The 27897-nt window shown below is 31.2% G+C and overlaps 2 protein-coding genes across 3 annotated transcripts in view; one reads left to right on the top strand and one right to left on the bottom strand.

Annotated features, from left to right (window-relative positions):
- The window catches only part of LOC134695302 (uncharacterized), a 35560-nt gene extending 34663 nt beyond the window's left edge, over positions 1-897 (bottom strand). The window contains exon 1 of the mRNA XM_063556526.1: positions 816-897. The gene's annotated coding sequence lies outside the window, so the exon portion shown is untranslated. The remainder of the gene's footprint in view (positions 1-815) is intronic.
- Positions 895-27483, top strand: LOC134694959 (uncharacterized). Of its 2 annotated transcripts, none has more exons than XM_063556081.1 (17): positions 895-1017; positions 4508-4685; positions 7075-7173; positions 8055-8156; positions 8861-8959; positions 10712-10810; positions 11642-11704; positions 12549-12564; positions 15144-15401; positions 15734-15868; positions 16611-17084; positions 17811-17917; positions 21026-22339; positions 23419-23452; positions 24560-24831; positions 25361-25391; positions 27049-27483. In XM_063556081.1, exons 2-17 carry the CDS (start codon positions 4536-4538, stop codon positions 27324-27326), a joined length of 3531 nt encoding a protein of 1176 aa, XP_063412151.1. In that variant the 5' UTR covers positions 895-1017; positions 4508-4535; the 3' UTR covers positions 27327-27483. The 2 variants fall into 2 exon arrangements, with proteins under 2 accessions (XP_063412151.1, XP_063412152.1); XM_063556082.1 differs by having other exon boundaries at positions 16614-17084.
- Positions 27484-27897: the final 414 nt, after the last annotated feature.

Here is a 27897-nt window from a genome sequence, read left to right on the forward strand (position 1 = left end):
ATATAATAGATAACTTTTCGAAATATGAATGGTCTAACAATTTAAACGCGAAAAGAAATATGTATACTTCTGCAAAAACAATGTATTGACCGGAAACATCACTAGATTGTCTTAAAAGGTTTCTCGTCAAAAATGGCGCTTATCGGCTGATTAATTGTTTGACTGAATGCATTGTTTATTACTGATATTTTGGCATCACAGATGAATGACTACACTTGTATAAATAATAGCAATGCCCAGAACTTGAATTGCAGTTGTTATAGAGATTTTTTTTAATTTTGTGTTGCTTGGTCTTATGCTGAACAGGCAATCAACGGAAAGCTACAAGGATTGAAAGTTTTAGGCTTTTGCAATTAAAACAGAAAAATCATGTCAATAGAAGCATGAGAAACATATACAATTTTGTAATTATATCGAAAATACTCACAGCTTCTTTCTATAAAAGTTGACTTGAATTCAACTGACTGAACTTAAAATGTCATTTTATTATAATGTAATGCAAGGCAACAACAAACACGATTGAAACAAGGTTTATAAACATGTATACGTTTTCAGCAATTTCAACGAAAACGATAGAAATCACTGAAAACCAAGATATGTGTTTGTTATCCAACTAATTATTACCTATGACTGTAATTGTACTATACATTTTTTTGACGACAGGGGAAAACACTATAAAGTGTTACCAATATATGTCGACTCATAACATAAAACAAGTTGTCGGCACTTTAAAATGAAGTCCTGCAACATTTTGATGGTAAAACATATAAGTAAAAAGAATAATAGACGGAAATTGATAAAATGCAATACATTACCGGTTTTGGCCAGGATAATGTGAAGACGCCATTTTGTCGTAGGTGTGTACATCTGGAATTCCCCGGTTTCCGTTGTACACTTAACTGATGGAGTGTTTTTTTAAATTATCAGAACTTAATCGTAAATACTATGCGGTACAGTGAACACCGAGTCTTATTTTCGTGGAACTTTTATCTTTGACACACGACAGAATGAAACTAGGTAAGTGTAAACAAATTCTCGTACTATTGAAATACTTGCATCTCTATGTTTTTCAACTCAATCATAATGCTATTGTATTGGTGAGGTTTAATTCTTAATTTTATATTTATTAAAAACTTGTATTCAAATTATTATATGTTGAAAACAATTGTTCATGTATCATGAAACCGATCTCACTTTTAATGATATGAAATGTTTATTATTCCTTTACGTCTCATTGTTTTCATATAATATGTTTAATCATACATTAGACAAGAGCTAAATATCACTTACATCACAAAAGCTATAAATCACATGTATAGTTTCTTATTACCGCGATAGACATGATACAGTTTCAAGGTAGAGAATGTCATGGGTAAATGATCAAAAAAAATAGCGTTAAAGAAACTAATTTGTACATTTATAACCCTTAATATTTGAAAATAATTTATAATTGACTTGTTTCCTTCCTTTTAAATTTTGTGAAGTGATTGTTCATTAAAATATCTAATTAATGATAATGTCTCAAGTAAGAAAACCCAAGCCTTTGATAGTCCTGTGTGATTTTTTTTTGGTTGTGTATATTATCCAGGGTTACGTGTGGCGTTCACTTCACAACACTTGTATACATTGTTGTGTAAGGGCCAGCTGAGGACCGTTTCTGGTTACGGATTTTCATTGTTGATTTCTTGCCACATTGGTGACCTTGGGCTTTATTTCTCTTGAATAGGGACAAATTATCTGTGTCCATTCTTTGTGATAGTTTGTTTACCTTTATATTCAGTAGATACGGTTCAACATTCTTTTTTTAACTCTTTTTATAACCTATGAATGAAATACAAATTGTATTGTACCTATGTATTTGATATGAAACAATAATATATATGTGTCGTATTTCATCCTACACACAACAAAACTCTTTTTTTAAATCAATGTCCTTTAGATAAATAGATAAACTTTAACAATTGTTTATTTTAAAAACAGATAACCACTTAATAAAGAATTTACGAGATAGTATGCATCGTCTGAAATGTTATATAAATGACAAAAATAGAAATTAACTATGATACATTAACGTTTACTATTGAGTACTTGTGTATTAACTTTAACTTTTAAAAAGCAGAACCAAAATTTATATTTGCTGTTTGAAGAATATTTTTAACTGATGAGTCTTCTGTAGACGAAACGCGCTTCTGACGTACATATAAAATTTAATCCTGGTTTCTATGATCGGTTTATTTACAAACACTGGCTCGAATCCACTGCTGGGGAGATTCATTTTCCCGACGGTATCACCACCCCCGTAGTCAGCACTTCCGTGTTCACTTGAGTTATAATTGATATGTTCATAATAATATATTAACTGTTAAGAAAACTTTGAATTTTTGAAATACTACGGCTTTTTCTACATCAGGAATATATTACCTTAACTGAATTTGGCAAAATGTTAAGGAACTTTTGGTCTTCAATGCTCTTCGGCTTCGTACTTTATTTGGCCCTTTAAACATTTTTTTATTCGAGCGTCACTGATGAGTCTTTTGTAGAGGAACCGTGCGTATGGCATAAATATAAAATTTAATCTTGGTAAATATGCTGAGTTTATTGTTTGTGCCCGCCTACAAAAGAAGAGGCCTTGTGTCTTCTGTCTAATTGGTCGTTCGTCCATAAGTTCGTTAGTCCATCCGTATTGGATAAAAGTTTTTGACTAACTCATTAAATATTTGCGTTTTAAGAAATTTACGGCGTTCTATATCTATCTGTTATAAAGCATATCTAGAAAAAAATCAAGTTGTTTTCAAAAATAATTTTTGTAGCAATATATTCAAAATCATTAATCTTCAATTTCACAAATTTGCCAATTATGAACTTGACAAAAATACTGTTTTGTTCTGGTATGTCTGTGCTGATTTATTAATACAAATTGGTTAATATTTGTGTCATTTTGGTCTTTTGTGGATAGTTGTCTCATTGGCAATCATACCACATCTTCTTTTTTATATAATTGCATATTTAGTGATAGTGACTAACAATCATCACAAGTTTTAAATCAGAAACAACATTTGACTTTGAACAATGTATTATATATTGTTGTGTGTTTGTTCATTCTGTATTGGTTAAATGTATAGAGGAGGGGTGAGCGATGGAGGATCTCAAGTCAGGAGGCTCTGTCTTTTTAGTGTTGTATATGTTCAAGTTAGTTTTTGGGCTTTTTTTATTTTAGGTCATAAATACGTTTAGGAGTTTATAGATATCAAATGTACCAGGAATATAGTTTGAAACGCAAGACGCGCGTTTCGTCTACATACAAATCATAAGTGACGCTCATATCAAAATAGTTTTAAAGCAAAACAAGTACAAAAGTCGATTGGAAAAAAAACTTTACGACAAAAGAGATGATTTCAGCATTCCAATTTTGAACTTTCCATTTCTAAGTAGCAACATTCCAGCAGCACCTGCATACGGGGTATATATCTTCCAATTGATACGATATTCCCGTGCATTTTCTATCATTATTTTCTTGAAAGAGGGTTGCTGCTCACAAGGAAGCTTTTAAACCAAGACTTCCAAATGGTGAAGTTGAACTCACCCCTTCGCAAATTTTACGGATGCCATCACGAGTTGGTTGACCGTTATGGAATAACTGTTTCAAGAATGATATCGGATATGTTCCTTACGTCGTAACTACACTCCCCTTCCCTTTCATGAATGTGACCTACCGAATTAGACTATTTACCGGATTTGTTATCAAATAAGCAACACGACGGGTGCCACATGTGGAGCAGGATCTGCTTACCCTTCAGGAGCACCTGAGATCACCCCTAGTTTTTGGTGGGGTTCGTGTTGTTTATTCTTTAGTTTTCTATGTTGTGTCATGTGTACTATTGTTTGTCTGTTTGTCTTTTTCATTTTTAGCCATGGCGTTGTTAGTTTATTTTCGATTTTATGAGTTTGACTGTCCCTTTTGATGTTTCGTCCCTCTTGAAGAGCATAGAAGATCCAAAATACCAAAAAAATTTGCCAAATAACGCTAAGGTAATCAATGTCTGGAATAAGAATAAGATCGTTTTTCGAAAAAAATCTAAGTTTTGTAAACAGAAAATTTATAAAATGACCACATTATCAACACCGCAGTGATGACTACTGGGCTAGTGATACAATCGGGGACGAAACGTCCACCAGCATTGGAATCGACCAGAAAGCTTACCAAGCGTAAAACTGGAAAGATAAACGCTATTCTTTTTAACTGTTCATCAATCTTATTATTAAAAGCGAGGAGTCATTTACTTACAGTCATTTGAATGAAAAGTTTAATGTGACGTCAATATATATTTAACTAATACACATTTTCTTTAGGGGCCAGACGAAGAAAGCCTCCGGGTGCTAGATTTTATCGCTGTGATGAAGACTCATTGTTGGCCTTCAGCTGTTGAATTTGTTCTGCTCTTCGGTCGGGTTGTCTCTGTGACACATTCACTATTTTCGTTCTTAGTTTTATTATTGTCTTTTTCAGGGTTTGGCTTTTGGAATATTTAGATAACATGGATACATTTTCTCCTATAGCCCACCCTGGAAAAAATACAAAAGCCATAGACGAACACATAACAGATATAATCAATAAATATTTTACAAAAGAACAAGCTTCGTTTTTCAACAAAAATGATGGAACAAATCGAAAGCATATCAAAACAGTAAGTGAACACAATTTATTACCTATACAAACTTTCGTTTTTTAATTCGCATGGATAAGTCCAGCGTCATATGTTAGTAGAAAAAATAGATCTATATACTAGTTAACATAATATATATTAAAGATCCACTAACAAACTTAACACACATTTAAAAAAAATGTAAGGTCATATACGTAGAGTCATTTAAATGAAAAAAGCATTTTAAAATATTTTTTAACTAATGTTTATAAAAATATAGAAATTTGAGGAGCTAAACGACCAATACTAATCTAGGAAGGATGCTTTATATTTCATATTCAATGTAGGATAACTGAAGTTTTAATCAATTATCTTATTTTTTACTTATGACTTTAAAGATGATGACACTTCAGTCCTCAGTGTTACCAAAACAGATGTATCAATGTCAAAAGAAAGGTTCGGTACTTTATAAGTGATGGTCTGTTCTCTCAATAACAAAAATAAAAGTTACAAATGTTATCAACAGTTCATATCAACACGACAGTACTTGTAAGTACTGAAAGCTAGTTAAAAGCAAAATTTATTTTTTAACGTCAATGACATTCAAAAAAGAAACGACTTGTGCAATACCAAGAATAATATCGACAGACAGTAGGGTAGTCTTTATTTAGAAAACAATGAACGTGGATGTGTAAGGAATTTGATGCAACTGTCATACAAGTGAGAGATTCAGCGCTATAAAATCAGGATTAATCTACCATTTGTTACATTTCAAAATGCTTGTACCAATCAGGAATATGACAGTTGTTGTCCATTCGTTTGATGTGTTTCAACTTTGATTTTGCCATTTGATTATGGACTTTCTGTTTTGAATTTCCTCGGAGATCAGTATTTTTTTGTGATTTTATTTTTTATACATCCTGTTTGAAAACAATACACATTAAGTTATGTTTTATATTGCTGACGACAAAATCGATATATTTTTTTTCTATATATGCGCGGGGAATAATTTTCGCGTTATTTATTCAATCGCGAAACTCGCGAAAATAAATCGCTTGCGAAAATTATTTAGTTTACAGTAATATCTTTATTTTCATTAAGCAATATAAGAGGGTGTTCTGACATCAGAGGTCTCTTAACACATTTGTTCCATAAGAGCTTTCGTCAGTAGAAATCATACTAATTATGTGTATCAGAGGGTGGAAAATGTAAAAGCATAAAAATATAGCAGATATGCCAATACAAATAATTAACAGCGCCTGATGATGTTTCGTAGCCTGACCGGTTTCGGTCCAAAACGGAAATTCATTAGAGACAGACTGGTGGATTAATGTGTGCTCCCTATTTATATAGATACGGTGACCATGGTAACCGGTAGTTCGGGTAAACTGATTGTTATTAGCTTTATTACAAACGCTTATTACACATTCTTGAATGTAATAAGGGATTAAGTTAGTAGCACTGATAGATTAGTTGTTGAACCCTCACTAGATGCGGTGATGAAATAGAATTTAAATGGTTGTTTGTGCAATTTAAATAACCAGAACATACTAGTACATAGATATAGGAAGATGTGGTGTGAGTGCCAATGAGACAACTCTCCATCCAAATAACAATTTAAAAAGTAAACCATTGTAGGTTAAAGTACGGCCTTCAACACGGAGCCTTGACGCACACCGAACAACAAGCTATAAAGGGCCCCAAATTACTAGTGTAAAACCATTCAAACGGGAAAACCAATGCTTGTTTACACACAATTTGACTCTCTGTTGAGCATACTGACCTGTAGACGAATTAATAATTACGTGTTACAGATTTTGTAGAACTTTCGTTAAGTATATGCGTCGCATCATCACTATATTTTTGGTTAATGTGTCTGCCGGTATGAACACAAACCGCTTTGGTAGTGTTCGTAGGTTTTTTTATTCATGGACCCTGTCGTTAATTTCAGAATTGTTTCAAAATCAGATGTAACAATATCAACGGTGTTCATAATTTCATTTTAATATATGACTAGAAGATTTTCAGGTTGATCGTTACTAGCAAACAGTTTGTGACGACACAAGGCTGTAATGGTACAGGTATATTCATATAACGAACTAGAAAAGAAATGTCATCACAATCAAGAGAAAAGGCATATAGTTTAAATATTGGTTTATGACCCAGTATGCATTAAACATGATGTCTACGGTTATTTTTAATATAGATAACATATCAGCAAGTGCATAATTTATACGATGTTAAATACGTTGATTATGGTTTCTGTGTTTACCATTAGACCTATTTTTCTCAGTCGTTTATCGATAATATTAATGACATAAGTTAAAGTTATGTTTCCGTGTCCTAATATCTTGTCATTGAGATCAAGAGGATACGTTTTTAAAGTCTTTTTATATCATCTTGTCATATCCTTATAAAATTTGATTTGCAGGGAGAAACTCCTTTGCACATCGCTATAAGGTACAAACAAACAGAATGCGTAGAACAACTGATTTTACTTGGGGTTATGATACATACCAAAGACAGAATAGTGAGTATTGAATAACAATAATGGCACCAGTTTCCTCACCAGATAAGCATTTCGACGATAAATGTACAGGGATACGTTAGGTCAAAAGCTTATTTGAAAAGGATTTTTTTTATCAACCATAAATGGACGAAAAAGAGTTTAGCTGTTGTCGGGCAAGGTATCATATCTCTGCAAACCACAATATAAACAAAATACGTTGCTGGACGTTAGAGGTTGAATTTGGCAATCGTGTTTTATCTGTGTTTGAATGGCTTTTGGGAAAACATTGGGTACAAGTTTAGTTGTATATTTTGCTTAATAGCATGCATTGAAAAATTTAAAGCTTTAGCTTGCAATTATACAACTGGTAAAAAATATGAATTTTTCACACTTAATGGCTTCGGATGTAGGACTGGGTATCAACTTTTATATGCACTTCAATGAAAATAGACAATGCAATTTCAAATAGGAACTCCTTTTATAATAAAAAAAAATGCATTACTGTTACTTTGGAATTTCGTAAGATCAATTACCCATGAATGAAAAGTTATACTATTTTTTTTAATGGTTGAACCATAAGGCTCTGTGGGATATTTTTCAACATTTATTTGTTTCTCACTTCTTACTATGCAGTGTAAACATGTACTAGGACTCTGCACCCTTTGTCCAGCTATCCATGTGTATTTAAACATTTTATACTTGTTATATTCATAAGGTGTGTTTGTATGAGACTAAACATATAAATTGTATTTGGAAACCAGTAGTTAAACAAAGTAAAATATCTATAAATATTAGTTATCTCCACAAAAGAGGCGTGGTTTATCGAATCGCACTATTGACATCATTGGTGCAACCTAACATCCGTTCTTGCAGTCTGAAATTTTATATTTTGTTATTCCTAGGGAAATAAGCCAATACATTCTGCTGCTATGTATGGACATTCTGATAGTATTGAATTCCTGTTGAGAAAAAAACAGGAACTTGTTCATGAAATAAATGATCGAGTAAGTAGAAGTAAAATATGTTTTTATACAATTTGAAAAAAGGGAAATATGTATTTTATAGACAGACTTTATGGGTTTTCTTTATACACACTGATAATTTGTACAACGGTTATTGTGACAAGACAAAACAATTAAATTGCATTTTCGCCATTTTTTAAATTTTTCCCAATCAGAAACACTCCAACTAAAAAATAAATAACGTTTTTCGTGTTAGCCCCGTTTGGATAGTTTTGTTAGATAGTAATTTTTATGGGGTAAGAACATACCGTCTTACACGCACAAATCACTTTAGTATCTGCTGCGTTTCACTAAGATTCACGTCAATAAGAGAAAATTCAAGCTTGTCGGATGCGAGTCAAAATACGTAATTGTATTAGATAATATATATTTACAAAAAATAAATCTGTTAAGCATATCATTTTAAAAACATTCATACCTATTAATGCCTCATTTTGACCTGTGGATCAGGAAAAGGGGTTCCAACTATATGTCCCCATTCAAATGCATTGATCGTCAAAAAGGGGAGTTCCGAGTCCCGGGTCCTCCCCCTCCCCCCAAAAAAAATCCGTCACTGTTAAGTTAATATTTCATTAACTGTTTGCGACTAAATGTCCCCATCAAGTACCATCATTTATTAAAATATTGTAGTTATTCAAATATTTTCAATGAGAAAAATCGTATTAAGATAGATTATTTTTTTACAGAAAGAAACACCTTTGCATCTAGCTGTTCGGTATGGTCATTGTCCTTCTGCCGCATTGCTAATCAAAAATGGAGCTTCATTACAAGTCGAAGACAATATTGTAAAACTATTTTAAAAGCTATAAGTTAAAGATGTAAATGATGTATTAAGAAACACTAAAGACACATGTGTAAATAATATGGAGTTAGGGTACATGGAAGAATAGAATTCATTTCAACGAAAAGCAAAGAGTAAAGAAATCAGTCCAAATTTCAATTGTTCATTAAAATCAGATTGAAAATTGTAAGATTCTTTGTCCTAACAAAGAGTTGCAAAAGATACTAGACATTCAAACTTATAAATGACTCAAAAATAACGAGACTAACAGAAAAACAGATAAATAAATGCTCGAAACCTGAAATTGTGTTGACTTCGAAAATTTAAAATAGAAACACGTTTGTACTGACAAAGGATAGTCGAGACTGAAAGCTTTATAAACAAAACAAACATTGACAAATTAAAAAGCACATAAAACAACACTTGAAACCGAGGCAAGACCAACACTAACTACTTTACGACAAAATTAGAGTTGATCACAGGTGCTATATTAGGGTAGACAGGTTACAGATTGGAGCAGTAAACAAAAATATATATATATATACATATGTTTTGCATAACATCAGCATCAGAATAACTTTCATAAAAAAAATGTATAAACCAGGATAAAACGATGTCATGCCAACACAAGAATGTTACGAACAACAGTTCATGAACCTTGAAAAAGACCGTTGAAGGTTAAAAATAAACTCATCATAGATACCAGAACTAAATTTTATAAATACGCCAGACGCGCGTTTCGTCTACAAATGACTCATCAGTGACGCTCGAATCCAAAAAAGTTTTAAAAAGCCAAATAAAATACAAAGTTGAAGAGCATTGAGATCCAAAAAAACTTTACTAAAACTTAAGACAAAGAAAACACATGTGCTTATGTCATTTGTAGTTTCTTAATATTGTTTAAAGCCTTTGTTAAGTGATTAATTGTTATGTGATCTTTTTCATTGCTATACTACGAATGCTATAGATAATGGGTTGTCAAATTGTCCTGATATCTGTTGTATTTATTCTATGATAATTTTATTTGATTTATCTATGTTATTTTACAAATTAAGGTGTCTAGTGTTTATTATAATAAGAGTATTATCTTTATTTTATTTCTTTATTGTGTATTTCTTTATTTATTAATCAGTTAAGTTATTTTTTATTAAATAATTAATTAAGTTATTTCTTAATTAATTTCTTAATTAATTTATTTATTTATTAATTTATATTTATATTTATATTTATTTATTGATTTATTTATTTATTAATTGATTCATTAATCAATTGATTCATTAATCAATTGATTAATTTATTCATTTATTTATCAATTTATTAATTAATTCATATATCTTTTAATTAATGTATTTATTTAAAAAATAATTATTTATTTATTTATTTAATTTTTTATTTATTTATTTATCTATTTATCTATTTATTTGTTTATCTATTTATTGATCTTATTTATCTATTAATTTATTTTTTATCTTATTAATATAATCATTTTTATTTGTACATCTATTCGTAATTTTTTTTTTTATTCATTTTTTTTTTCTTTAAATTTTTTCATTTAATTATTTATTATTGTGTATCTTTTTATTTATATAAATGATTTTATTTATTTCATATATTTGATTTATTTAAATTATTTCATTTATTTAATTTAATTTATTTCATTTATTTAATTTAATTTATTTCATCTAATTTATTTAATCTATTTCATTTATTTCATTTGTGTATATCTTATCATACTATCTTATGTTTTTGTATATAGAGAGATACACCAATACATACAGCAATACAGTACAAACAGAAAGAATGTTTACAACTTCTTCTTGAAAATGGAAGTTCAGTGTTTGTTCTGAACAGAACAGTAAGTAGTAATCTACAATATTCGTAAATTTTAGGGACGCCATCACGGGTTGGTTGACCGTTATAGAATATCCGTTATACATATGATATCGGATATGTTTTTAAGTCGTACCTACAATCCCGTTCCCTTTTCACGAATATGACCTACGGAATTAGACTTTTTACCGGCTTTTTAATAATATGAGCAACACGACATGTGGTACATGTTGGGAAGGATCTGCTGTTCCTTCTGGGGCACCTGAGATCACCTCAAATGTTTTATGTGGTTCCTGTTGTTGTGTGACGTACCCTATTTGTGACATTTTGTTCACGAATCATTGTCAATATAATGTAATTCGATGCGACTTTCGAATAAGGGAGAGGTTTAGCGCTTTACAACTAGGTTCAATCCACCATTTTCTACTTTTAAAAATGCTTGTACCAAGTTAGGAATATGACGGATGTTGTCAATTCGTTTGATGTGTTTGATCATATGATTTTGACATTTGATAAGGAACTCACCGATTTGAATTTTTCTCACAGTTCAGTAAATTTTTTTTATTTTACTTTTTGATAACTATTTGAAGAAGATAATAAGCATATTATAAAAAGGTGTTACCACTTTATGATTGTTTCTTAAAAGAGACTATACATGTACTTGAGGATGCAGTTGAGCATCCAAGGACTTTTAAAGCATAGAGTTCCTATCTTTTCAAGATGAAGCTATTCTTATTTATCAAAAAAAAAATGTCTTCAAAACAATTCTAGTTGTCACTCTTCTGTTATGCAGCTTATATCTTTATGCGTTTGTAGTATAATTTAATTTGATTTCATCTGTACATTAAATTTACAGGATGATTCACCCATGGCAGCAGCTCAAGATTTACAAGATGAATCGCTTATTGGTATATTGCAGGTAATATGTCGACGCATTACCAGTATACACACATAAAAACATATATTCACACAAATTCCTTTTTGATAATATTCTATACAAAACTGCAACACGTCTTTAGTTGTTGGCAAAGTACTGGTTATGCTCTCTTATATACATTTTGTATGTTATGATGGCATGATACTTAACCCCAAACAGGAGGGATTGTGATTGATTTTTATATCATGAGGACAAAATCTTTCATTTTAAAGGACATCGGTGATCGAGTATTCTTTGTAGTTGAACTGCTATCAATCATTATCATGTTAACACTGCCTTGTAAGGTTGTGAGACTAAATCCCGCACGTGGCAGTTTTCCTACTGAAGGTCGGCGGTTCTACCTATCAAATATATCTGCTACTAAATGACACAATAATGCTCAACATTGCATTTCACATCAGTTAATCAATCAAGTAAAACCGCTTAGATTTTTTTTAACGATCTTTTAAATATTTCTTTTTCCATTTTTCAAACACAATAATTCATAATTTGAATTTTGAAAACTGAATGTACTGCTTAAGTAAGATGTGTGTGCACTGATGAATTTATTGAGTAGTGTAAATAAAAGATCAGCATTGATCTTCTATTGGTTGATTTTTTAAACCGTTACTCATTTAGAAAGTATGTAACAGTTAATTGTTTATTAAGTCAAATATTTCAATTCTAAAAAAGATATATTTAGGTGGCGTGTTCAACGACGATAGTATATTTTCTTATGTATCTCGCTTTCAATTTGAATTAACAAAAAATAATTAAAATGCATATAGCATATATCTTCCATTCTACATGACACAGTATGCTTATTTATATCTTATTATCCTTTCAGGAGTATCAATTTCAAGGTAACGTTATAGTATAATTTTCTATAAAATGTTCCTACGACAAAATATCATGCTATCGTTGTGTCAAACAAATTGTATATTGTTAAACTAGATCATTGACAAAATCATAAGTTCATTTAAATAATTGAGAGCAACCAGACTTCCTTATATTGAAAATGGTTGATTAAACCTGGTTTTATAGTAGGCTAGACATCTTAACTGTATTATTGATTAATTAAGGGTTACTAAATGTCCAGTGACCAATGTTTCATGCATGATCAGAACGAGAACAGGTTAACAATTAAAAACCAATTGTTCAGAGAACAATTGAAGGTCTTTCCACTAGTAAAGATCTATTTTTATATTGATATAGTAAAAATCACTTAATAATATTAGTTCCTATGGCTTTATGATGTATTTATATGAATTTAAAGAGAAGGTCAAAATCTAGAACGTCGTATTAACCTATGACCTTGACCTCAATTTCAAGGTCACAAACCAAGGAAATCAAATCAAAAGACTATAAGTCTTATTTATATTTGGTTAATGAGTTATATCACCATACGCATATTTTTTAATACAAGAGGGGAGAAAACTACCTTTTACGTTAAACGTACCCTTGCAATCAAAATTTACGTGTAACGACATGTCGCAACAAACAATTTAGGTAAAATAATTTGTCGTTATCTTAATCAGTTTCTGGAAATAAGAGATATAAGCCAAATTCAAAAATTAGAATATGACCTTGACCTTTGACCTTGACCTAATTTTCATTTTTTTTGGACCAAGGACTTCAAATCAAAAGATCCTAGGTCTCTAGCACTTATGGTTTACAAGATAGAAATGCATATCACTTATATCAAATGCATAAGGGGAAATAACTCTCATATGGAGCGTTCATATCGCTTCGGTCAAAACAGGACAAATCATGCGAAGGATATAATGAGCAATTTTGTAAAATAAATTTGTCATAATATCTTACGGTTGCGAAGGAGTTGCGCTAACAAGGAAAACAGTGTTTGGGGAGATAACTCCTACAAAGTAAAGTATTGGTTTACGCAGGGTAAATTTCAGAAGCGCATAAACTGTTCGATATCATATACCAAATATCTAAGCGACATACTGCGAAACAAATGTTTATCGCAAGAACAAAATTAGGCGGAAGAAAAAAAAAAAAAAAAATAATCAGAAGAAAAACAATAGGTCTTTCCACAGAAAAGTGGAAAGACCTAATAAATACAATAATACAATAGGTAGGTCTTGTAATAGAGTCCATCTGGGATGAAGGTCGGGAAAATTCAACTGCTTGTAGAAAATGAGGGTATATCGGATAAGGACATACATTTTGCCTTGCAACAGGCCAATTATAGACCACACAAAGAGTTGTTGCAAGGGTTATGAACGTACAGAGAGCGTTGCTCACCTGTATGAAAGTCTCATAAAATTCCAATCTATGGATAAAAATCTGTGACCAAAACAAACAGACATTATAGGTAAAAATATCAAAAAGTGTTATAAACAACGAAATATGTCAACACAGAAAAACAACATCATATATAGGCAAAAATGAAAGAGAAGAATGCTTTGATTGACTTTAGTATAATAGCACAATGACTTGATGTAAAATGGTCCGAAACTCGACAGAGGAATATTATAAAAAAAAAAAAACACTGAAGGAAATAATTCACAAAGAAAAATATAAGAACCTTATAACACGTTATTTACATGATAAAGAACGTCAGTACCTAGAATAAACACTTAAATGCCATCATGTATCAATTGTGTAGTCATGTAGGTGTAGTTGGTACAAACGAGACAATTTCCGCCACCTTATTAGCAAAAATCGTTTCTTCCTTGAATATACACGTAAAAATTGTCCTTGTGGTACACAACACTTGACATTCAGAACATTAATGTTACCATGTATATTTAAAAAAGAAACGATTTTTTAACAAAATAAATGTTTATAACAATAATTAAAAAAAGTTCTTTTCAAAGGTTTCTTCTTAAACTTGATATATTAATTTGTAATAAAAAAATATTTAGATAACTTTATTAACCCCTTATCAAAACTCAAAGCATCATCATTGCCAAACACATAATTCATATGAAAAGGTCTTCCCGAATGACACTAGTCTTTACTCAGTTTTGTGTACACTAAACCTACACAAGGCCTACATTTACTATCGACTGCATGTAGACAAAACATGATTTACACTACATGATAATACATATAAACATTGAGTTTCATCAATGAGAACGTAATTGTGTTTCGTTTACGTATGCGTTAACACAACACCGAGTGTATGTCAATGTGAACACGGCCTCACTCGTGACAATTAGGGTCAGTTCGTTGCTTTTTATGATGCTATTTTCATGAAACATTTTACAGTCAAAACCTTAAATCAGACGGTTGCGTTTTTCCTGTAAATTGTCAACATTTTTACATGTCGCTTGCACATTTGTTTTTTGATGGATAATTGTAATAAGTAATCAAACTGCAACATTATGAAAAATTCCATACCTCATATATCTATTGAATGAAGCAAAACAGCAGAACAACGGTATCACATGAATATAACTTATTGGTGTAATTCAAGGATTATTTAGTGATATGGCAGGGCTTGGCATTGAAACAAAAGAGGAGTTTGAGAGTATGCTGAGTAGCGGGTCATACCGTTGTTATTGGAACAGATCATTTTTGGTTGGTGCTTATAATGTTGGTAAGACGACTTTGGCAAAGAATTTGGTTGGCGATCCAATTCCAGAAGAAAGAAGGTCTACAGATGGAATTTGGATTTATCTCGGTAGAGCTGGGATGGATATAGACGAGAAAAAATGGATTTTTGTCCCACAAGGTATGTATTGATTGTTCTTAAACAATCCAAAAATGCTGCTACTACATAATTTATTTACCTCACTTGTGCAATAGTATAAAACAGCGTTGACAGTTTAAGTACAAACAAACAATCATTGCTAATCAATAAAATGGTTGCAACAGATCATGTGTAGTGATCTATTTTAATTAATGACTCCTGACAGCAAATCATCAGACATTTCGATTTAAGACAAACTCATTGATGTCCTAATCATTAAGATGATGCATTTCTTAATGTGATTCTTTGTTTTATAAATCTATGAGTTAAGTGAATACATTTTTTTCAAATATGATTGTTTTGCCATTTTTAAGGTACAGTATTAAACGCAGCAGTTCAAAGCATGCTGATAAGTTCTAGCCAACAACAAGAATCGAAAGAAAAAATGGAAAACCTTGAAGATAGTGATGACACTGGTTATGATGAAAGCAATGCTATATTTCTAAGAGGTAATGGCACAACTATTTCAAATATTTTTTAAAAAGACTTCATCACGGTGGTAATGACTGTTACCAATATTAAGAAACTTCAAGCAAAGCATCATGACAAATAAGCATCAACTACCATGCACATCCGTCTATAACCAATTGTAGCAATATGAAAACACCATTGATTTATAAATATACTTAATCAAATGTTTTCTTCCAATTACCTTTCAAACTGAATTTCCTTTTGAAGCATTTAAACAACTTTTGCAAATAATTAATCACTATCTTAATTCAGAGCTGAATCAAGCTTGAATGTAGATAACGTTCACTAGTTACACTCACCAGAAAAACAACTTCAAAAACCTCATTGAAATGGTTCAAATACAAAATTTCAATCCTGTTATCTATAATGACTTTATTTGCACGAATTCCTCTTTTGTGTTAATAATGATAAAAGGATCATATTGTCAGCGACTACACAATGAGACTTGATTTTTAATACCATATTTGGACAGAAATATATACAGTAGGTTGATACAACCGAAACACCTTACACTATCATTTTTAAGTTTATTGTTTTATTAAACATTACTTACACAATTATATATTGATGTTCTTGTGATGGTTAGAAAATACATAAAATTACACCATTAGACACTTAATCCCAATTTTGTTTTACCTCCGCTTAAAATAAAAAAAAAGCAGTGGGTAATTAATGTAACATGCAATCGTCTACAATAAAACATAATATTACATGTTGTAGAAGTTTATGCGGATAAAAACACGAATAGAGGAAGGAAACTCCTGCCAAATCCAGTGATAACAACAGGAACAGAAGTGAATACGAGAAAGCAATTCCCTACGCCAGGTCCTTCTCTTTCCGAAACAGGACAAACGGATCCCAATAAAAGTGATAAGTCAGATGCTCCAGTGCAAGTTTCACATACAGTACAGCAAATATCGTTTAAAGAGGAAAAATTCAGAGAAAAAATACTAACAAACGATGAAATCCTCAACTTGGTTTTATCGGCAGTCAAGGATGGTGAATACAAGATGAAACTGGTTCCAATAGATTTATGGGATTTTGGAGGCCAAAAAATATACTATATGACCCATCAATTGTTTATATCAAGCAGAGGAATATTCATTATAATTTTTAATGGCAGCAAGGAAATTCACAAGGAAATGTCAGATCTATCGCACCTTCCAGGTCAATCCGGAAAGAAAACAATGGCAGGTATTGTAAATAGTAGTTTTGTGTTGATTTTTGAAATCGCTTACTATGAATGTCAAATATTATTTTCACCATACTAATTAATAATAAGTGTACAGTTTTTCAATATGTGCATTCACTTTATGTAGAGTTTTATCAAAATACTTTATAAACACACATTTGTGATGCTTTCTTAATCAACTCAACATCTTGCATCATGCATGTTAAAAGATTGTATATCAGGTCATTTATAGACGACTTCTGTTTATCAAGACAGACATATTTGAAAAAAAAATTAAACTTCAATATTTGAAAATAGGCAAAGAATTAAACTCATATAAGCAAATTAATATGAATCATATTTACTTTATATATAATTTACAGTAGTGTGTATGATTATTTTGAATAAATTCTTAACTTAACAAAAGCAAAGCTGTCCCAACTAATACATTTTGCATTCTATTTAACAATTACCAGCATTGTATGGCATATAGAGATGGAAGGCTTTGATCATTTTTGAAAACGTGTTTAACAGTTATAACGTATAGACTATGGAACAAAAGGGAACTATGTTAGCGGAAGTAAACATTTCTTTGTACATTATTCTATAGGCCTGTATTGTAAAGATGCAAACAAATTAAACGTCCAAATTATCGCAGTTAATGAGACAAAACAGAATGGTTTTTTTGTGTATCAATAAATTTAAAATCTGCTTGTATATCTAGAAATCTTATGTCCTACTGATTTCAGTTTACTTATTGCATTGGGTCAACTCTATACTTACTTACTGCAAAACATCAAAAGCTGGATTTCCTAAAATACTGTTTGTTGCCACTCACAAAGATCTGATCAAAAAGGCAAGTACGAAGATATGATAAATGAACATTTAAATGTCATCTTTAAAGTTCTTATGCATGCATCCATTTATTTGATGAGATTTTTGTCGTATCACATTAAAAAGCAGATACATTCATCTCAAAATGAAACTAATATGTTTGAATTAAAATAGAAATGCATAAATGTATTGTACAATAATATTGATAAATAATAATAATAATAATAATAATTAAAAACCAATTCTTCAGAGAACAATTGAAGGTCTTTCCACCTCGATAATTAGAATGAAATTTAAAAAAAAGATATTAGAAAGGGTCACTCCTTGTTGATGTTATTTGGTACCTCAACTGATATAGAAAAATAAGATTAATAGGTATATGCAGAAGACTTAATTGTTTTATAATGAACAAAAACAAATTTAAAGCAAAGGTCAAAATCTAGAACGTCAAGTTGACCTTTGAACTTGACCTCAATTTCAAGGTCATAGGTCAGTGATCTCAAGTCAAAAGACCCCAGATCAATCACTTGTATGATTGTAGAGAAATATCGATTTTAAATACAAAAGGGGAGAAAACTCCTAAAAGGGTTGACCAAAACACTTCGATTTAAATGGGTGAAGTTGCCCCTTGTTGTAAACAGTAATTTGGCAAACACATCGTATCATTAACTGTTACAGTTTCTTTTGAATATAGATTACAAGCAAATTCCAAAATTTAGAATATGACCTTGACCTTCAACCTTGACCTCAATTTCAAGGTCATATGTCAGTAAACTCAAATCGGAAGTCTCTAGGTCAATCACTTGTATGGTTGTGGAGAAATAATGATTTCAAATACAAAAGGGGAGAAAACTCCTAAAAGGGTTATCCAAAACACTTCGACTTATATAGGTTGAAGTTGCGCCTTATTGTAAACAGTAACTTGGCAAACACATCATATCATTAACTGTAACAGTTTCTTTTGAATAACGATAACAAGCAAAATTCAAAAGTTATAACATGACCTTGACCTTTGACCTTGACCTCAATTTCAAGGTCATGGGTCAGTGAACTCAAAATGGAAGGTCCGAGGTCAATCACTTGTATGGTTGTGGAGAAATAATAATTTCAAATACATAAGGGGAGAAAACTCCTATAAGGGTTAACCAAAACACTTCGACTGAATAAGTTGAAGTTGCGCCTTATTGTAAACAGTGATTTTGCAAACACATCATATCATTAACTGTAACAGTTTCTTTTGAATAACGATAACAAGCAAAATTCAAAATTTATAACATGACCTTAACCTTTGACCTTGACCTCAATTTCCTTTAAATGGACCAAGGACTTCATATCAAAAGACTGTAGGCCTCTACAACTTATACCGTATGAATTAACCCAACATATCGTTTATTTTAAATTTTCAAAGGGAAATAACTCCCATTAGATGTCTTCTGATCACCTCAGTCAAAGTAAAACAAATCATTCTTAAAAGTAGACGAACAATTTGGTGAAAGCAGTTTGTAAAAATCTTTTGCGGTTTTATAAATATAGCGATAACAAGAAAAGGGGGACGCGGGGAGATAACTCCTATAAGAATAAGTGTTCGGTCACACAGGGTGAGTTTTGAAACCTCCATTACTGAACAACATCGTTGGCCAAACATCCATTCGATATGTTGTAAAACAAAAAAGCATCTCAGACGGCAGAAGAAAAGAAAAAAAATAATCAGAAGAAAAACAATAGGTCTTTCCACGAAAAGTGGAAAGACCTAATAATAATAATAATAATAATAATAATAATAATAATAATAATAATAATAATATTAATTAAAATTAAAAACCAATTCTTCAGAGAACAATTGAAGGTCTTTCCACCTCGATAATTAGAATGAAATTTAAAAAAAGATGTTAGAAAGGGTCACTCCTTGTTGATGTAATTTGGTACCTTAACTGATATAGAAAAATAAGATTGATAGGTATATACAGAAGACTTAATTGTTTTATAATGAACAAAAACAAATTTAAAGCAAAGGTCAAAATCTAGAATGTCAAGTTTACCTTTGACCTTGACCTCAATTTCAAGGTCATAGGTCAGTGATCTCAAATCAAAAGACCCCAGGTCAATCACTTGTATGGTTGTGGAGAAATAATGATTTCAAATACAAAAGGGGAGAAAACTCCTAAAAGGGTTAACCAAAACACTTTGACTTAAATAGGTTGAAGTTGCGCCTTATTGTAAACAGTAATTTTGCAAACACATCATATCATAAACTGTAACAGTTTCTTTTGAATAAAGATAACAAGCAAAATTCAAAATTTATAACATGAACTTTACCTTTGACCTTAACCTCAATTTCAAGGTCATGGGTCAGTGAACTCTAATTATAAGGTCCGAGGTCAATCACTTGTATGGTTGTGGAGAAATAATGATCTCAAATACATAAGGGGAGAAAATTCCTATAAGAGTTAACCAAAACACTTCGACTGAATAAGTTGAAGTTGCGCCTTATTGTAAACAGTGATTTTGCAAACATATCATATCATTAACTGTAACAATTTCTTTTGAATAAAGATAACAAGCAAAATGTAAAATTTATAATATGACCTTGACCTTGACCTCAATTTACTTTATATGAACCAAGGACTTCATATCAAAAGACTGCAGGCCTCTACAACTTATACCGTATGAATTAACCCAACATATCGTTTATTTTAAATTTTCAAAGGGAAATAACTCCCATAAGATGTCTTCTGATCACCTCAGTCAAAATAAAACAAATCATTTTTAAGAGTAGACGAACAATTTGGTGAAAACAGTTCGTAAAAATCTTTTACGGTTTTAGAGATATAGCGATAACAAGAAAAAGGGAACGCGGGGAGAGAACTCCTATAAGAACAAGTGTTCGGTCACACAGGGTGGGTTTTGAAACCTCCATTACTAAACAACATCATTGGCCAAACATCCATTCGATATGTTGTAAAGCAAAAAAGCATCTCAGACGGCAGAAGAAAAAAAAAAAAAATAATCAGAAGAAAAACAAAAGGTCTTTCCACGAAAAGTGGAAAGACCTAATTATAATAATAACAATAATAATACTTTTGACTGAAAAAAGAAAATTTTATTTAAGTAATTGCTGAATATCTTTTAGGCAAATATAATTAAACATAAGGAAAAACTCACTGGTTCTATAGAGAAACTGTTTGAACACCATACCGGAAGAAAGCATCTTCAGATTAACCCACTCTTCTTTGTAAATGCCAAAGACAAAAATGACCTGGAAGTAGATGAATTGCGTAAGGCAATAGTAGAAGTTGCATTTGCACATCCAAGTTGGGGTGAACCAATGCCAACCGTGTGTGTTCCTTTGGATCTACAACTTATGGAGCATGCCAAGAATGGTCGGAAAATTATGTCACTGGTTGAAATTGAAGAAGTTAATGCTACAAATAATACGATGGTACTGACAGCTTCCCAACTTACTACCTTTTTGAAGTTACAGCATGCACTTGGGAAATACATCTACTTCAGTGAAGGCCAGTTGAACAAGTACGTCGTCATTGATCCATCTTATTTAGTTGAGGTCCTTAAATCTGTAGTCACAGAAGAAGAGTTTTGGCCTGAAAATGAAGAAGTCAGAAAAATCTATTTGTCTTTAAGAGATGAAGGCATTTTAAGAAAGGTCGATCTTCTTACGTTATGGGGACAAGAGGAATACCGACATATACAAGCATACAAGGATTATTTGATAAACATGCTGATATATTTGGATATCTTAATTGAACCCAGGTCAAATGTCTTAGAAGAAGCTGGTGTAGAAATTGAAACGCAAAAATACTATGTGCCTTGCATGATCAAACAAAAAGCAAAAAGACCAAAAGTAAAATCCGATTCCAGTATCCTCTTAGCATACGCTTTCAATGAAGATGTCATACCTCCAGCCTTCATGTACAGATTTCTTGGTACTTCTATGTCAATGTGGACGATCAAATCAATATTCACCGACTGTGCAATCGTTCATGTTGACGATTGCCATGAATTAATATTATATGCAGACGGGAAAAGGCTAATTATAGAACTAGTTCATAAAACAAGAAAGCAAAGTATTGTTGGAACTGTTGCATCTACGGTACAAGAGTGTTTGACAAGAGCTATCATTGAAATATCTAAATTTTACTGGTCCGCCACAGATAGCGATTTTTCAATTGATTTAGAGTCAACAAAGAAGACCGTTTCGGAGTTTTCATGCGTTCAAATTGATGAAAGGACAGGGAATCAACAACGGATAATCCCTTATGTAATAGAGTTTGGTGTTAGGTGCTCATCTACTTTATGTTTCTTCCAACATAACCTGACCACAGAAAATCAGAACTACCGTTGGAAATGTCCAAAGCACAAAAAGAAACATGATACTAAGGACCTACGACTGTGGTTTGCTGAAAAAAAAATACAGAATGTAAATAAGGTAAATTACAATTCCATGAGAAACCTTCTCGTTTTCTCACACCTATCGAATATCCGAATATCTTTGTTCACTTCTTCGTCAATGAATTTGGACACATTTAAAATGTATGCCATCAATCAGGCAAAGTTTACTTTCTGTGTATTTAATGTACCTTTTCGGTAAAATAACACCCAAAGCATTTATACATTCTTGTCTTTCACTTATTCGTGGTTCAAGTGCTCCATATGAAGACAAATACGTGATCATCCCTTCCGAAGCCCTACATTGATAAGTATAATTTGTATTTGTTTAACACTGAGTCGATACAGATGTTAAAATAACTACTAGTTGTCAGGAGTACTATCGGCTCAATTGTCAAAGCTTCACCAGTCATACTTAATAACATACTCTTCCATAATTTTCCGTTCATTAGTTTAAATCACGATCATATTTGGTATAATGATCATTAAGGACATGCAGTAAAATGGAAAATACATGCTTCGCTTGACTTTTTGGTTTTATAGCTTAAAAAAATATTTTTTTGAAATGCAAAGGTAAATAACTACAAACCGGTATCCAATCTAGAAAGTTCTAATTAATTATGTTTTAATCGAATCAAAATGTGAGTCCAGGACAATAAAATAACAGTGATGTTTAAAATAACCACTGCATGTGAGGTTCACAAATAAAAACTATAATAAAAAAGTAGTATCAAATGTAGATAGAAAAAAGTGGAACCGAGCTCCACATCTTCCTATATCTATTTAACTCTATAAAAACTGAAGATAACTTTTTTTTCTCTGACAGACACACGTTTTGTGAACTCTTAAATAATAATATATGTATTTCCTTTTTTTATCGTCAAATGCAAGCAGGTCAAAATTGACGGCAGAATATACCAAGGAATCATTTAAAACTCACTATTCGAAAATATTCTTTAAAAGCCAGTGGCCTCATGATACCTTCTATTTTGAGGGGTTATTTGGAAGAAAATAACCAATGTCGTCACATGTTATCGTGCGACACCTCCAAAATAAAGCTAAAGGCAACGTTCTACGTTTTAACAAAGTTAATATCGTTGACTTTCTTTTTTCTTTTAGAGCTATGAATTGGTTTGTGAACAGTCATGCTTAGGTAAGCAGTATATCAGGGTACAATATATCAACTTCATCATAAAAATAGCTGACTTTAAGATACGTTGTTTATAAATCTATATATATATTTACTTTAAAAAAAATATGTATGTTTAAGTATTATTTACGAATCACATCTTTGTAATACAAAAAATAAATTGGTCCATATGGTGCAAATTTGTTAAAAATCGACCGATATGATGGTTTATGGAAAACATTCTCGAAATAACAAGGTGGGTTTTTTTTCTCGTAAAAATGAGTGTCATTATTAACTTACCTGAGTATAATGAATTCACTTGTGATTATCACAATTCATAACATGCTTAATGAAAAATAGGATAAAAACTAGGATCACCGTTCATTTAAGCTCACATTCTGTTTTCGAAAAAAACATGCATTTTTGTTAAGGTTCTTTCTCTCTGTTGAACTAAAAGGAGAAATAGATGTAATATCGCATAAAAAAAGAATAAAATTACAGAAAACGCTTAAATTTTACAATTGTGTAGTTTAAGTACAGCTTATTTGAAAAAAAATTCAAAAAAAAATATAGGTCACCGATGAGTTAAAAGGGTATTTCAATTTTAATGTATTTTGTACCAACGGAAGATAATGTAGAGCTTTATCAATGATATAGTCATTTTAAAAGTCATGTTGGGCCAAAAAGAATCGATATATTTTGTTGATTTTTGTACCATATGATATAGTAACAACTAAAAGTGTAATAAATAAAATTTCTAATGAAAAAATGTTTATTTTTTTTCTGAAATATTGTACCCTCGACCCTTCTCAATCAAAATATTTCTTGGTGGAAATAATTTTGTTGTTACTATAACATGTATAATAATTCAGTTTTCATTTTTCAAGAGAATATGTAATATGATTATGAAATGGTATTAAAGAAAAACATTAACATATTAAAAAAACTTACAGAAACAAAAGTAAAACAATTGTAAAGACAAAACTGGATCTGCAATCCCCTTGCTTGTTTATTTGTGTATTCATAACAGTTACTATGATTATATGACCTAAAAAAATGTGTGATACTGATTCCATACTACACCATGTAAATATGAATAATGTTTATCTTTAATCAAGAAGACTGTTTTAGGTTTGGGAGAATTGGAACTCGACCAGTGTCCCTCAGATCAACACATTGGACGTCTTGTCTTTGGTTTAAACGTTGAAGTAGTTAGGCAGTTGTTTATCAATCTAGATATGCAAGCATGTCAATGGGATGGTTTGCAATACGAATATACCTGCTCTGAAAAATTAAAATTCTTTGCGTTGTGGAAATGGAAACAAAAAGAAAAAAACTCAACGTTTAGGCATCTAGTAAATGCTTTGAATACTGTATCGACAGATCATCATAAATTGTGTGAAGTAAGTATGATAATGTAGAAATTAATATTGATTAAAAATTGTAAATTACACTGCGCACATTCCGTGCCGTTAGATAATGAAAACTTATGAAATAATGGTAGAGGGGATATAAGCAGGCACACTAAATGCATAGTATATGCTAGTAATAGTAGCAACAGAGAATTCTACTGAATTTCATTAAGATACACGAGTTAAGATTTGAACACTGCACTATGTTTCACATGTTTTAGATCAGATCAACGCAAACAGTGATTTGTTTCTCTTCTTTTCTTTTATAGCCACCTGCTGATGTTTGTAGTAGAAACAAGTGAATATTGTAGAGTGAACAATTTCTCTATAACAAGAATTAGCATAAATGTTTTACTATACAAATTTAATATGTAGTACAAATGTATTTATTGGTTTACAATTCATCAAGTAAACTAAAGTTATTTAGACTAGAACACAGTAAATGATTCATTTGAAGCTGTATACCCATTGAATGTCAACATATACTTATATTTAAAGCATAATAACACACCATTTTCAGGTCTTCAGAAATATAGAGATACCTTCTGATAGTGAGTATCATTTAAATTTTAGCAGTATTGATTGGCTAATTTGTGGCTGTATAATTGATAAAAGTCTTTATATGGTTTAAATGATTTTACCCAATTAGAAATGTGTATGCTTTTGATATTACTGTTGTTTGTTTAGATGTCTTTTGTGAATGAAGTTTTTTGTGATTATATACTTAACGAAAACATATGGTAAACAATTCAATAACTATAATTTGAAATTGAAAACAGGAAAATGTTTTTTTAATTAAAAGTGACATTTCTCTAAACAGAGAAACAAACCACACTCTTCTGGTCATTATGGTGTAAAAGTCTGTAAACGACCAGTTTTCAGTTTACGTTTTTTTTTTTGGTTAAAGACCCGATAGAAATTATTACTGAGAAATAAAGAATGTCATGTAGCCTTTTGTTATTCAATAAGCTTATTCTTAACCGATGAGAAATATCTTCCTATAAAGAACAATTGACGAGTCGTATTTTGCAATAATCAAAACGTGGTCTTGCTAATAAAAACTGTGAATTAACCATAATTATTTTCAATCATGTGGTAAAAGATTTGATATAATTCATCGATATTCGTATGATGAAGACATAATGTTTCAATCTGTTTAATTAAAGTATGTAGCTGGCATGTCAGTTGACTGCTAGTAGTCTGCTGTTATTCGTGTATTATTGTCATTTTGTTTATTTTCTTTGGTTACATCTTCTGACATCAAACTCGGACTTCTCTTGAACTGAATTTTAATGTGCGTATTGTAATGCGTTTACTTTTCTGCAATATCACTGAACTAGTATATATTTGTTTAGGGGCCAGCTGAAGGACGCCTCCGGGTGCGGGAATGTCTCATTGCATTGAAGACCTGTTGGTGACCTTCTGCTGCTGGATGCTCTATGGTCGGGGTTGTTGTCTCTCTGGCACATTCCCCATTTCCATTCTCAATTTTATCATTCATTTTTTAACCTAAGTATTGATAAGTATTATCAAAAAAATACAATTTGGTGTTATCCAGAAAGCTCTAATAATCGGTCCCTGATAATATATATTAATTTCCTGATTAATCCCTGCACATGTTTTTATTGTGTACATTCAGTATTTTTATTTATGTCCTTATCAATACGTAAACCAATAGTTTATTACTTCACATGGGGATATCCCAACTCGGAACCTTACCAGGTATTGTCTTGTATCAAAAATGTTGCATTATATGTTCCATCTTCTTTACTTTTATTGATATACGATTTATTTGGGTTACGTGCGTAGAGCTCTATCTTCGGTCATTTGCATGTAAAACACGCAATAAAAATCTACAGACTTGGTCAAGGAAAATAGTACACATACATTTCAATGAATAAACGTAGGGACCATTGCATATACAGAGGGCCTATTTTATTGTAATAATCATCTATCTTGTTTTTCAAAGTCGTCAACATTTGAACAAAAAGACCATATATGATTGTAGCAAAATCCTTCTTCCTTATTTTGGCACATACCCTAGGTTCAATGAAGTAGGATTCCGATATGCAACATCAGTTTACGCCGACTACATTAAAGTAGATCCGATTTGTGTATCTCCTTTATAAAACTATAACTAATGAATGTATGCATACCATATTATGTTATTTAATTATTAACTTAAAATAGTTATTTCGATTTTGACAGAATTACGTGTAACTGATGCAGCCTTGTCAACAACCCCAGATAGGTCCGTTCTTGAAAACTTGTCAAACAACATAGGAAAAGAAAATCTGCAGCTTGGCCTAGAGCTAGGGTTAAAGGGTGTAGAATTGCAGGAAATTGCATTCAAGCATAAAACTAATTTGATGAAGCAGACCACAGAAATCCTTAAACAATGGAGAAGGAGTGAACAGCCATTATCTGTCTTAGCTAAAGCATGTTACAGAATTGATCAATTCGGTGCTTTTGACAAATGCGTCTAGAGTTGATACAGAATTCATAGTTTAACACTTGACAGTAACGATAATGAATGTTTTGATATTTTTTTAATTAATTTATAAGATCCATGAAATACAAGATCCATGAAGAATGCATGTAAAATATAGATGCATATTTAATCTAATAAAATTATAGCATTTATCTTAGTCCATGAATGCCTATGTATTTTTACAATGTTTGTAGGAATAGAACGAACTAGTTCATTTTGCCAAAAACCTAGGTCCGAGACAACAATTGTCGTCCCTTGATTTTCGTTGTTAAATATAGTGTGGATAACGTGTTACTTGCCAATATATTTTTTATCACTTTCAAATTTATTTCTCTATTTAATATGCCTAATATGAGATGACACTATAATAAAATTTGGGTCATGAATTTTAAAGTAAAATAGTGCTTTGGTCCAGCGGAAAAAGGTTAAATATTAAATATTAGCACTTCGGAAGCTGAAAAAAATTGTTAGAACCCTTTAACATAAAATTTTCCATATTTTGAGTTTTCTATAATGTTGATATAATTTGTCCCAAATGTACTACAACACACTGTAAACATATTATT

This window comes from Mytilus trossulus, chromosome 13, assembly GCF_036588685.1.
Source record: "Mytilus trossulus isolate FHL-02 chromosome 13, PNRI_Mtr1.1.1.hap1, whole genome shotgun sequence".
NCBI lineage: Eukaryota > Metazoa > Mollusca > Bivalvia > Mytilida > Mytilidae > Mytilus > Mytilus trossulus.